Here is a 13,085-nt window from a genome sequence, read left to right as displayed (position 1 = left end):
ATGGAGTTTCAAAAGGTTTTGTAACGCTGCCAGGACTTACAATAGCAAATACTGAACTCTGAATTTCATAGTTTTTGTTGACCTTAAAGTAGTAATTTTAAAAACGCAGTCTCAGTCTCAGTTTATAAAATAGCCACCAAACACTGGTTCAGGATGCTGAAATCCATATTAAGACTGAGCTCATACCATGTCTGGGATGAACCGGAACAATCTTACACTGGTCCAAAATGAACCTGAGAGCTGCTAACTGGAGCTGATTCTCAACCTAAATTGGACCATGGACCAAAGTCCACGACCGTAAAACCCACAGCCGAGTCCAGCATCCATATATGGGCTCAAGCTGGCTTACATTTCATTCTTTGGCATCGAGGCACAGCCAAGTGCATCACATATTTGTTTTGAACATATTCCCTGACTTTTTAAACATGTTTCCTTTGTCACGTTGCTTTTAATTGTAATTGTTAGCCGATTCTTGGACGTCAGCTAAACGTCAATTATGTGACCTGTAACATTACGTGATGATGATCATATTTACAGTACGTGTACAAACATTTTTTCCCAATTCACAGGATGTGAATGATAACATCAAATACATGAGCAGCTCTCCAATATGTTGATCTGAGCAAGTCTCAGTCAGATTACTCTAACGCGGTCAAGTGTTTCCCACATTCCACTTCATATAATGTGGGACAGCAAATCTGCTGCTGTTGCGCGTTTCATTTTTAAACTTTAACAGAAGGATTACATGTTCCTCTCTGTGTTGTGGAAACTGTGTGACCTCTTGTGTAGATGAAAGAGATTTAGAACCGCGCTGGATAAACTAAAAAACATTTGGCACTAAAGCTAAACATCAGCCTGGTCCTGTCCAAATCCAGATGTTTTCCAGTTTGCTGGTGTTTAAATTTATGTATATTAGAAGAGTTACTTAATGAACAGACCAGAGTACAGCTGTTGCCTTTCTCTTAACATGCGTCTTTGAATGTGCCCACATTAACAGCATTGTGTTCTCGATATGTCCCCCACTACTGTTTCCACAGAGACACCTTTGTTTGCATTTATTGTCATACAGGACACTGAAAGGGTTTTTGTTTTATTTCTGCCTGTGTTTGCATGTAGATGACATGTACAAACAGCTGACTGGCTTTTACCAGTGTAAAAATACCTCAGGAGAAACAAGGTGGCTAGTGACAGTGTGGCTGAACGCCAAGCTCCTGTGTGTCTTTACAACTGTAAACAGAGCCGTATATGGGGAGTGTCACGGCTCGCAGAAAAGGGACCCATGAGCACGACTCAGGAGGCAGATGTAAAAGTAAAGAGTCTTCACTAAGAAAAAAAACTAGGGTACAAAAATTCAAGCAGGCGAACAAAGTCCAAAGGGTGGAGAAGAAAAAAACAAAAAAAAAAAACACAGGCAAGGTCTAAAACAGAATAAGCACCAAACCAGGAAGGCACAGAACAGCGTACTGGACCGGCACATGGCACAGAGACGACCTGGCAGAGAGCAAGTGGAAACAGACCGGTATGTATACTGAGGAGCTAATGAGGAAATGGGGGACAGGTGGGCAGGTGAGTGGGGAGGAGGAGCAGGTCAGGTGATTCTGCAGGTGGGAAAGGTGAATGACAGCAGAATTAGAATGATGAATGAATGAATGAAAGGATGAATGAGCGGACCGAAACTCAAAACCATGACAGGGAGGGACGCCATTACACCAACAGCGGCCTGGACTAGAACCTGATGCGATCTCCTGCTTGTCATACTCCGTCCAAATCGAGGTTTGATGTGTTGTTCATCCTGAGAAGCTTCTCTACTCACCACACAAAAAAGTGGTTATCTGCGTTACTGTAGCCGTTCTCTCAGATCCAACCAGTCCGACCATTCTCCTCTTACCTCTCTCATTAACAAGCCAGAAATAATCAAACCAGTCAAACCAGTGTGCTCAGTGAGTTCAAATACAACTACATAATGTTAGGTAATGTGACAGTGAAACTTTAGTTGTTTCAAGTACAATATTCTGGGTAACATACAGAGAATTAAACAAATATAATGTCAATGTTTTAGAAAATTCAGGGTCACGGCACTTAGTTGTTTACACACATTTATGGCTTATTGTCTCAAAACACAAAACTCCAACCATCTCCAGGAAGGAGCAAAGCTCTGCATTCACAAGAGTTTCCTCTTTCCTCAAAATGACACACGGCATGAAGTGCTCTTTCTGCCCAACCAACAACAACACTGATGTGCTCAACACAAAACACTATAGACAGGTGTGTTTCTTTTCAAATCATGTCCAATCAGCTTAATTGACCACAGGTGGTCCCCAATCAAGGTGTAGAAAAGTTCTCAACTCTGATCAAGAGAAATGGGAGGCTCTTGAGCAAGTGTCATAACAAAGCTGGTCTGAATACTTTTGTCAATGTGATATTAAAATTTTTCCTCCTAATAAATAAGCAAAACAATTCTAAAATTCTGTTTTCACTTTGTCATTATGGGGTATTGAGTGTAGATTGATGAGGGAAAAGATTTGTGTCTTCCACCATGGCCTGGTCGTCTATCGGTAACACGCTGACATGTTGGACTGCAGTACACTACAGTATACGTACAAGCATCAAGGGCAGTCGCATAGCGTCGAAGGTAGGCAACTTACCCGTTCTCATTTCTGCACGTATACGTATGATAGATGCAACTGTGTGGTGGCTAAGGTTTGGATGAACTCTCTGCCCATCCTCCTTCATACTCAATCCAGTGTTGAGCACATGGTCGACCTGATGTCATCTGAGGAAACTGCCCTTTCTCATGCTCGCCCTCCTCTACTTCCTCTTTCTCTCACTCCTTGACCTCTGGCTCTTGCGTCATCATTGACCTCCGTATTCCCCCATAACAGAAGAGCTCATGTGTGAGTAAACAAATAAGTGACTAGTGTTTACACCTGTGTTGGTTGGTAAATAAAGCTTGTCATCATGACTGCTTTTTCCAAAGGGACACGAGAGATTTTAATTTTGAAAGTTGTGACTAATGCAGAGAACTGTGTGAAAAGTCAGATTTAGAATTGAAGACCGAGTGTAAAGCAGAACTTGTGCTTGCAATTCTGCATTTTTGGTTTAGGGATTTGGTACATGAGTTTCTGGTTTCAGTGACTGCGTTTCAATTTTAATGTGTAAGCAAGTTAGAAACACTATAATTCATGATGGATCAGCTTGTTCTTTATTTGCTTGGATTAAATTTTGTCTGACCACAACACAGTATTTGGACTCTTAAGGACTCGGGTTAAGTGCTAATATCAGTCATCTCCCAACACTGAACTCCTACCTGCTCACTGTGACTCTTACAAACTCTTACAAAGGCTTATTTAACTATAAGATCATTTTACTTTCACAATAGAGCCAATAGGATATTGTGTTATTTCTTTTAATGGTTGCCTTTGGTGAACCTCCAAACACAGTAAATGGGATGTTCCACTGATTATTCTTTTTGGATGAAAAAACTAAAAATCAGACAGACAACAGTCCCAGCATCTGTTCTCCAGATGGATCTGCAGTAAATTAAGTGACCAAGTGCATGAGTATGTGTATTGCTCAAACAGAATGACAGGGGGCTAGCTTATACCAAAATGCTGAAGGTTTACATGATTTACCAGAGAAACCAGAGAAATAAATTTTGTGTGATTTTTGATGAGCTGTCGCTCTACCACTTCGGTCCAGAATGAAATATGTGAACAGCTTTCATGTGGAAAAATCTCAGATAAGATTTAAACCCAGAGTGACGGGGTGGCACTTTAATTGATATTTTATTCAGCTCGACTCAAACGGCATCAACAGAAATTAATTGGAACATAAAGGGTTATTGGGAAGTGCAGAGAAACAGAAACATAGATATATAGATGGATAGATACTTTATTTATCCCCAAGGGGAAATTAATGAAACATGGAAGTTGAACCTTTATATTGTCCAGATATGACTCCCTCCAGCTAAACATTTTTTAAATCATAGTAATAGTCCGTGGTGGTAGATGGATTACCAGAAAGCAGTGTTGCTTGAATATTTTTTCCCATGAACTACATCGCTTCACTTCCTGTGAGTGCTGGAGTCAGATCAGCATTTGTCGTCATCTTATCCTCTACGTTCAAAAAATATTTCTGAACTTATGGTCATGCTCTGGTCATAACCACCTAACAATAACAAAAAAGGGGTTGAGTTACAGATCTTCCTTTATTCAAGAAAGATATCATATCTGCTATAGCCGACAAGGATGAAAAGAATGAAAGAAGCTGCTCTGAAGTTAGACAGGAGTTGTCTTTCCCCAGCAGATCATTGAATGTCGATAAAGAGGATCTCGGAAAACCTGGAGTGACAACATTTCTCAAAAGTGTGCAAACGATGAGTAGGTATTCAGACGAAATCTTTACTGGCTTCCGGCATTTTAGCATCTTTCAGTTCCAGGGAACTCAGTACTGCATTTGTTTGTTTTGGCACTCCACGCATGTACACGAGTTGATTTGAGTCTGGTATTGCAACAACATACCCATTTGTGATTAAAACAACATCAAGGTTCACATTGAAAGTGGCACACACAACAATTAAGAACCAAGAATAATCTTTCAAACTGCTGTTATTTACACATTAGATCCAAATGGTTTTGTTTACATTGGAATCAATGAACTAACTAATATTGGCGCTATAAAAACAAAGATAAAATATTTCAACCAGCAGAAACGAAAGGCAACGAGAAATTTGAAGTAAAATAGAACTTATTGTGAACATGAGGAGTAGACTGTTTGGTGCATTAATCACCATGGGAAACGGTTCATAGGAATAGGTTTTAACTGATCTATCCATTATGATGGTTACTTGCTTTTAATCTCATTTTGACAGATTATTGGTTATTTTCAATGTCACAGATTAACTACCAAACTTCTGATCAGTCACAAACATTCATATGAGAAGCTATGAGAAGAGCTGTCACAGAGGCACAGGAAGACATTTGTTGATTTGATGTTGATCGCTGATTTGTGATGTACTCTATTCCCCTCAGGGTCATAAAACTGTCAAGCGATGAGAGTGCAACATAAGAATCATAATTTACTGTAGCTGGGAATAATTTCTCTTAAACTGTTAACACAACAACTTAAGTCTTTTCACATTTAACTGTGGACCACTGGAGTCTCTCTCTGTGGAGGTCCTGCTTAGACATACTGGTTTAAATAACTCAGTCTCCACTGAATTTAATCAAAACTGCAGCTGCTCTGGAAATGAAAGCAGATTTACAGAATTACATCCAGTCTTTTATTTTTATTTTTAATATAATTTGTGAAGTAATCAAAGACTTGTTCAGTTTCTTGTTTCTCCAACTGCATGAATTTGCAATAAATGAGTCAAATCTGCAGGGAGAATTTCAAATTCATCAATAATATCATCATCCTAATTTTGCATGTTGTAATTGTCTTGTGTTTTAGGATGCATCTTAAAAAGAAATGCTTGATACGTTCAGTATCAACACTTTTGCAAATTGGAAAATATAATACATTAATTTAAAAAGATTTCCTCATTATGTTAGTAGAAAATGTAATCGTCATCACATTTCGTTGCTGAAAATGATTTGTTTATAAACATGATTTCAGGGGCATGATGGGACACATGATGCTGTTGTTCTTCTTGGGAGGGACGACGGCCTCGCTGCCTTGTATGTCACCTGCACTCCATTTAAATGTGTTTCACTCCCTTAAAGTTGCAGGACCGAACGGAGTGGCTCCCTCTTCACTCATCACTAGTGTTTTTTCACTGAACCTAATCAGTCCTATTTGGGTTTTTTGCTCTGCCCACTGAAGTCTTCCTTCTTGTGAATAATTAGTTTATTTTACTCAAGTTTATTTTACTCTAATTTTTTTTTTTTATCTTGTGTTGTTTTTGACTAAAATCTGCGTATGCAAGTCCTCTGAACATACTTGACTTCTGATTCCTTTGTGCCTTTGAGGACCCAGGGAATCAGTTTATCTCACTTCCAGGGAAGGGCAGAGTTTTGTGTCCCTCTTACCCCAAATGCCTAAACTCCTTTTACACCAAAAGGTTTATCAGAGCAATACAATACAATGCAATACTAACACTACAGTGTTGAATAGCTGGTCCTTTAATGGTGGAGAACTTTGTGCTCATGCTGCTGGTGACTTATAGTGTTTTATTATGCTTAGTTTGAAATACTTGGGGGAATATGATAATGATCTCAACATCATCATTTCTTTATTTATTTTCTCTTTTCTGCATCACTTGTGTTATACATGTTTGGTTTAACCTCCTAATGGTTCCTACTGACTCCCACTCTTCCATGACAGTTTCATTGTTTTCCCAGACGTACGCAGAAACAGACCACAACCAGTCAACGGATCATCTTAGATGATCAGTTGATTAATCAAAAGTTGATTGACAGACAATTAATGGGCAGCAATTTTGATAAGTGATTAATTGTTTAAGTAACTTAAATAAAATTCACTTGTACCTGCTTCCCAATTCTCAAATGTGAATATTTGCTATTTTCCCAGTTTTCTATGTTAAACTCAACATGCTTGGGTTTGAGACAACAAAAGAAATTTGAATATGTTAACTTAATGGGCATTTTTCACTATTTTCTGACATTTTGTTCACTAATTTCGATTGATGATTAAAGAAAATAAGTGTCAGCTACTGATAATGAAAGCCTCACAGTCCTTCTGTGGTGCAAAGCCACATTGTCTGAGGGATTTTTGTGTTTGATTAAACAGAACTTTACAAAAAAGATAATAAATAAAACAGTTAAGGTCTTAAAATAACATTTTCACAGGGTCCCTCTAAAAATGTATATTTGAATGATGATGCGTTCACAACTTCTTTCTTGCCCTTTCTGCCCCCAATGGGCTAAAATAATCCGTTAGTGCAGGTTTAAAGTCCCCCTCGACTCAAAAAAAATATTTCATTTCCGCTTCTAATGGATATTTGACGTTCATTGTACAGAACAATGTGTGTTCAGAGAGCTATATCTAAATTAAAGGGTGTACCACCGAGCATGATTTGTGATGTCACAACTACTAAGGAAGCCAGTCCTGGTTCAACCGGCAACTCAAACAAGTGGGATGTGGTGTTTTGGAGTTGGGTCAGTGAGGGTTGAAAGCTGATTGTGATTGGCCAGTGAGCCCAATCCTTTTTTATGATCCGCTGATGCAGATTTATCCTTGTATGGCCAATGGTCAGTCCAACACCAGGATAGCACTGTAGGCAAAAACAAGTGGTGAATTATGACAGTGGCCTTTGAGTATCTTTAGGATTTGGTCTGCTAGTTGAACCAACAAATAGTTTGAAGATTTCAGTTTGAGCACTGGGAAATTGTGATGGACATTCTTAATTATCTTTTGACATTTAGGAGACTAAACGATTACTCAATAATGAAAATAATCTTTGGTTTTCTTGAGCAATGGATCACAGCCCATCTCTCAAAGAATGGTTTGATTGCACTAACACATGGATTCAGAGCTGTACTGACATCACCCAATTGGGAACAGGGCTGAAGTAACCACTAACGATACAGTGTTTTACGGGAAGTAAATGTAAAGTTATTGTTATATAAAATGTGATAAAAATAAAAAGGTTTTGTGTAAATATTTTAGAATAGTGGGTGAAAAAGTCTTCTGGTTGTGATGTCAAGTGCTGATTCATCTGTTAGGATGAGGGTAGAGAAAGGTATAACGACCTTTTAAGGGGATAGTGTATTGAGTTCTGTTTTGCAGCTTAGTCATATAGTATGCACCTACAATTTTATAGCTGCTGCCCACTGCAGAAACCACAGACATAGATAATACACTTTAAGTGCATTTGCTCTAAATGAATTACCTTTATGACATTCAATAAGCTATAAACCAAAAGAGGTACGTCTTGTACATTCCATGATTCACCTTAAGGACATGTTGGAGTTTCCGAGCTTTGGTATCGCTTAAGTGGTTTGTTTTTTTAGACTCTGCCAGCTCTCCTTTGTCTGCAGCAGAGATGAGCAGCAGCGGTTTACCTCTCAGAGAGGTGTTGTATTTTGTCTTTTAAGGTTGGCTGCAGACTGAGACCCCTCTCCGCTGCTCCTCACTGTAAACATAAGTCACGCTGTAATGAATGTGTGATGGCTGGAGAGTCGGAGCAGACTAAGTGCACTGACGTCCCCTGTGTTCTCGTTGTCCATCAGCCCTCTGTTGTTCCTCACAACCATTTACAGTCATCTCTGTTTGGGACAAAGCTGTGTGCTGCACTGACGAAAATACCAACCACAGCAGCATACTGGAACACAATCACGGTCTCTTGTTTCATCCAATCATACGTTCATGTGTTTAATTAAATTTTCCGCAACTTCATCGAAAATTCAGTCAAATCAAAACTAAAGAGGTAAACTAAAAGTGATGCAGTTCTGTAATTCATGTGTTTTGATGATGCTGTCATCACTGGTTTTAGTACCGTGTGGGGAACGTGTCAACATTCCTGACACAATCCTAACTTCTGCCCCACAGACACTGGAATTAATTAAATTAAAGAACAACGTGCGAAACCTGCACAATAGAGGGAAACATGTTTGAGTTTAACATCGATTTCATCTAACTTTTCAATTCATGTGCACATGCTGATGTTACACAGGGGTTGAAACAAATCATTCAATTATTTCTTGGAGAATTTTGACCTTTGTGCACCAAGTTAAAGCTGGTTACACACTTTAAAAGTGAGACATGGACTCAGCAGCAGTGACTGTTGGAGGTTTAGATATTTGCATGTAAACAACTGTGAGTAAATAAATACTTTAGAGGCTTTGACTGCAAGAATTCTGGCTCTGTGAAAACCGGACTCGCTGCACAATTCACAAACATTATGAGGAGACACTTTGACACATAAACAAGATCAACAGCTGCGCAGCACTAAACAGAGGTTAAATGTTTAAAGCTAACACTGTTGTTGGGTGAAAGACTACATTTTACTTGATGAAAATTTACAATAAGCTTTTCTATTCTTTATAAGAGGCTGGTAATGGTTAATGGAGCATTTCTAATTCTTTATTGATCAGTTTATCATTTTTGTTTGGCAGTAATGCAGCTATAAATGTTGGTAATCTATTAAGAACATGATAATCAATCAATTTTAGTCCGGCTACTTTGCAGTTATTTTCCAGTTACAAAGTACAATGAGTAAAAGGGATTTTTCACAATTTAAAAAACCAAACCTTGTCATTATTACTGCCTTATAAATGCATTAGACTTATTAGGATGTTAATCACAACTTGCAATCATTTATTAAGAAACTATCATTTTTTATCACCTTAGCAGTGACCATGTCCAAGCTTTCTGAATGCAAACTGAGTGAGTTGTGCAGGACTAACTGTTGCATTTGCCACAAACCTCCCTGCGCCCACATATGACTCATGTGTAACTGGGTGAGAAAAGTCTGCTGAAGTCTCTTCAGCCTCGCTCTTTACTCACCAGCCCTTCAATTTGACCTCCTTAAGAGCTGCCACAAACTATGCAAAGCTGTGATGACGCCAACACTGGCAGATGAGACATGAAGCGGAAATTGAAAGAGAGAATTGTCTATTTTCCTTTTCGTCTGTCGCGTTCATCCCATCCATCCTGTCAGGCGTGGTTCAGCACATTTAGAAACATCCCACCCCTTGGCTCACAGCTGCGCGCAACATCCCTCGTGGTTAACTAGCATCTGGGTTACTGGAAAGCATGAGGGGATGGGACTACCAGAGAAAATGTCCATGCTGACTCCTTATCTTTCATTGCAGGGGGTTAAAGAGGAAATGCGCTCCCAATTTCACAACAGACCAAAGGTATAGTCGCTGACAAACGCCAGCCGGTGGGTGCATGTGGCGATGGAGAGCCCAAACTTTACGCACGGATATGTCTCCGTTAACGAAACTATGCCTCTGCATTCACAATCGGTCAGCGTCCAGACAGCAATCGCTTTACCTATTTTCATGTTTGCTGGGGGCGCCATTGGGAATTTGATTGCAATAATCGTCCTTTCAGTATCGAGACAGGAGAGAAAATCCTCCGCTTTCTACACGCTGGTGTGCGGTCTGGCGGTGACGGACTTGCTGGGTACCTGTCTGGCCAGCCCGCTTACTATAGCCAACTACCTGGACCAGAATGTGCTGAAAAACTCACACGTCTGCGAGTTTCAATCGTTTTTGTTGCTGTTCTTCGGTTTAACAGGTCTGAGCATTATATTCGCCATGGCAGCAGAGCGCTACCTGGCAATTTGCTGCCCCTACACCTACCAGCGGTGGGGGGTGGACAGACGCTTTGCGCAAAAGTTCCTCATCTCCATTTACATCAGTCACATTGTCTTCTGCTGCCTCCCGATGATCGGCATGGCGGGGAGCTTGTTGCAGTCGTCCAGCACCTGGTGCTTCATCGACTGGAACACGCACAAGCCGCGAGCCGCCGCTTACTCCGCGCTGTACGGCGTCGTCAGCCTGCTGCTCATCCTGGGGACCATCGTGCTGAACCTGGCGGTGTCCGGAGCGCTGCTGCTGATGCGGCAGAGGACGGTGCAGCGGCCCGTCACCAGAGCCAGCGTCCGGGAGAGGTGGAGGGCTCTGTCCTCGGCCGCAGAGACGCAGATGATGGCGGTGCTGGTGATGACCTCCGCGGTGGTCCTGGCCTGTTCAGCCCCGCTGGTGGTGAGTCAAGTAGGAATTCATTAAACTAACTGTTTGCAATAGCAGTCGGTGCAGTTGCACATCCCATTAACTTCACATGGAGCAGCAGCAGCAACTATTAATGAAGTCGAACTAGCCTATTAACTTTAGCTGTCAGATAGTCTACATGTAACGGAGAAGTAGTAGCAATGATAAGTAGTAAAGGCATAAAAATTGGCATTAAAAGCAAAACTGAACTGTAGCCAACAGAGCATATTATCATAGTAGCGTATATTATTTATCATTAGTGCTGTATCATTGACAGAAACAAAGACTGTTATCACTTCACCTTCATTACAACATTTTTTCCTTCAGTCCATCAGGAAAATGTTCGTTAATAACCCGGAAAAAAAACCTGACCTGGCATGAACCTAACTATAAATAACTGATGAAAACTGCCAAAAATGTCACTGCAGTTATGACATTTTATCTACATTTCGTGTCTGTGTTAGCCAACATGAGTTTAAAGTTTTGACTTAGATGTATTTTATATTCATCTAATAAGCTCTCCATATGGTTGTGATACAGGGAATTATAGTTTGCAATGTAATTTTATGTAGTCCATTGGTTCCCTACCTGGGGGTCAGGGCCCTCCAAAGGGGCCATGATATGAAGCTGATGTTTAACAGGATGGGAGAGAATTAAAAACACATTTCTTCTACTATAAATTGTGTTTATTTTCTGGGCTTTGTCCATTGATTCAAATTTCCTGATATATAATTGATAGTTTTGCCCTTTCAACTATTGAAATAAACCAGTTTGAGAAGGAAAAATCTTGTTTTTCTTTTAACTTATGAAATACAATTCATAGACATTAAAACTCTGAGGAGGGATCATATAGTTCATTAACTGATGAGTTGATAGACAGAAATGAAGTGGTATTTAATTTGATATCAAGCAAAAATGTCAAACTTTCTTCAGTTCATCTCCGGCTTTAGGAAAATTGTATTGGGCATTTTTCACAATGTTTTTTTTTTTACATTTTATAGACTAAACAATTAACCGATTAATCAAAAAAAAAATCTGTAGATACATTGATAATAAAGCCCTAAGAACTAATATATTTCTTGCTAAGTTAATTTGAATTGGAAAACCTCAAACTTGATAAATAAAAGGAGATATTCCTGTAAACATCTAACCACATGTTAAAACTCTTATTTACAGTCTGAAGATCTGAACTGTAGTAACTGTAGTTTTCCTCCTTTAGATCCGTGTGTTTGCCAACTGCTTCATGTTAAAACACGACCCCAGAGCTGACCTGGCTGCCATCAGGATAGCCTCTGTTAACCCCATCCTCGACCCCTGGATCTACATCCTCCTCAGGAGGTCTCTGTTTCGACGATTACTCAGTTTATCGAGGGGAAGCAGCAGCACTCGAAGTAGTTCCTCCTCTACACCACAAAGGAATCTGTTTTATCCTGATATCATGAAGGACAGCCACGTGTTCACCCAGCTGATGTGCAGCGCAAACATCATCACTCAGCTGCCTGCTACTGTCAAATTCACTCCATGTGACACGGAGAGCCTCAACCAGACTTAAAACACTGCAGGCTGAAGACAAGTTTGATGAATGTTTGCTGCTTGATGCAGCGTCACAGACTCTGTTTCAGAGCTGTCACCTGTGAGATGGAAAGACGGTGACGAGCCTGTGGCCCACAGTTGGGCCGAGCTCCTGGAGGATTATTTATTGAATAAAAGTGGAGGCCTGCTCTGATATCATGTATGGAGACGCATGACGCACACGGGACTTACGGAGGTGCAACAATAAGACATGACTGAGCCTGTATTCTGTAACTTTGACTGTCATCCACCCTCTCCTTGTCCACTCAGTGCTCCGCCCTCCTCCTTACCATCACATCCAGATGATGTTGCACTTTTCGTCATTCTTTCTCCCCTCACTTCCAGCTCCTCCGTCCACATCATTAGTCCGTCCTGTAGTTTATGTGAACGAATCAGTTGGATGCTCCAGGGATACACAGCTCCTGCAGGTAGATGAATAGCTCATTTCATCTAGAGACAATTTTCAATTGACCTGTGAGTCATGGAAGGTCCAGTATTAAAAGTCACGTCTTCATATAGCAGTGCACAGACATCGCAGGAAAACCTGGGCGAGACCCATCACAGCTGTTTTTATGAGACACCTGACGTGGCTTTGGGGAACTCCTCGGGAGGTAGTTTTGCATTCGGAGAGACACTGATATGAACTTGATAAAGCACTGACTATGTGCTGCTGACGTCTGTTTGTATTAAAGATTCTTGTTTGCAGTAAAACTGAGCCTGAGTTTGTCTTTAATCTCTATCACTTAGCAAATAAGTAAGTTGGTCTTTAGCCGCTTTGGACCTGATCAGGACTTGGGCTCTACTAAATGACTACATTACTGTTGATGCAGA

At 40.4% G+C, this 13,085-nt stretch overlaps 1 protein-coding gene across 1 annotated transcript; it reads left to right on the top strand.

Moving 5' to 3' along the window:
* The first annotated feature begins 9,581 nt into the window (after window positions 1–9,581).
* LOC111669979 (prostaglandin E2 receptor EP4 subtype-like) lies at window positions 9,582–12,965 on the top strand. Its single transcript, XM_023426497.2, has 2 exons — window positions 9,582–10,676; window positions 11,902–12,965. The coding sequence occupies exons 1-2, from the start codon at window positions 9,864–9,866 to the stop codon at window positions 12,232–12,234; spliced, it is 1,146 nt and encodes a 381-aa protein (XP_023282265.1). The 5' UTR covers window positions 9,582–9,863; the 3' UTR covers window positions 12,235–12,965.
* The last annotated feature ends 120 nt before the right edge of the window (window positions 12,966–13,085 follow it).

The sequence above is a fragment of the Seriola lalandi genome, unplaced genomic scaffold (genome assembly GCF_002814215.2).
Source record: "Seriola lalandi dorsalis isolate HSWRI2012SDOR001 ecotype SW California unplaced genomic scaffold, Sedor1 jcf7180002054829, whole genome shotgun sequence".
NCBI classification, from domain to species: Eukaryota; Metazoa; Chordata; class Actinopteri; order Carangiformes; family Carangidae; genus Seriola; species Seriola lalandi.
This window is presented reverse-complemented; position numbering and strand designations above follow the sequence as displayed.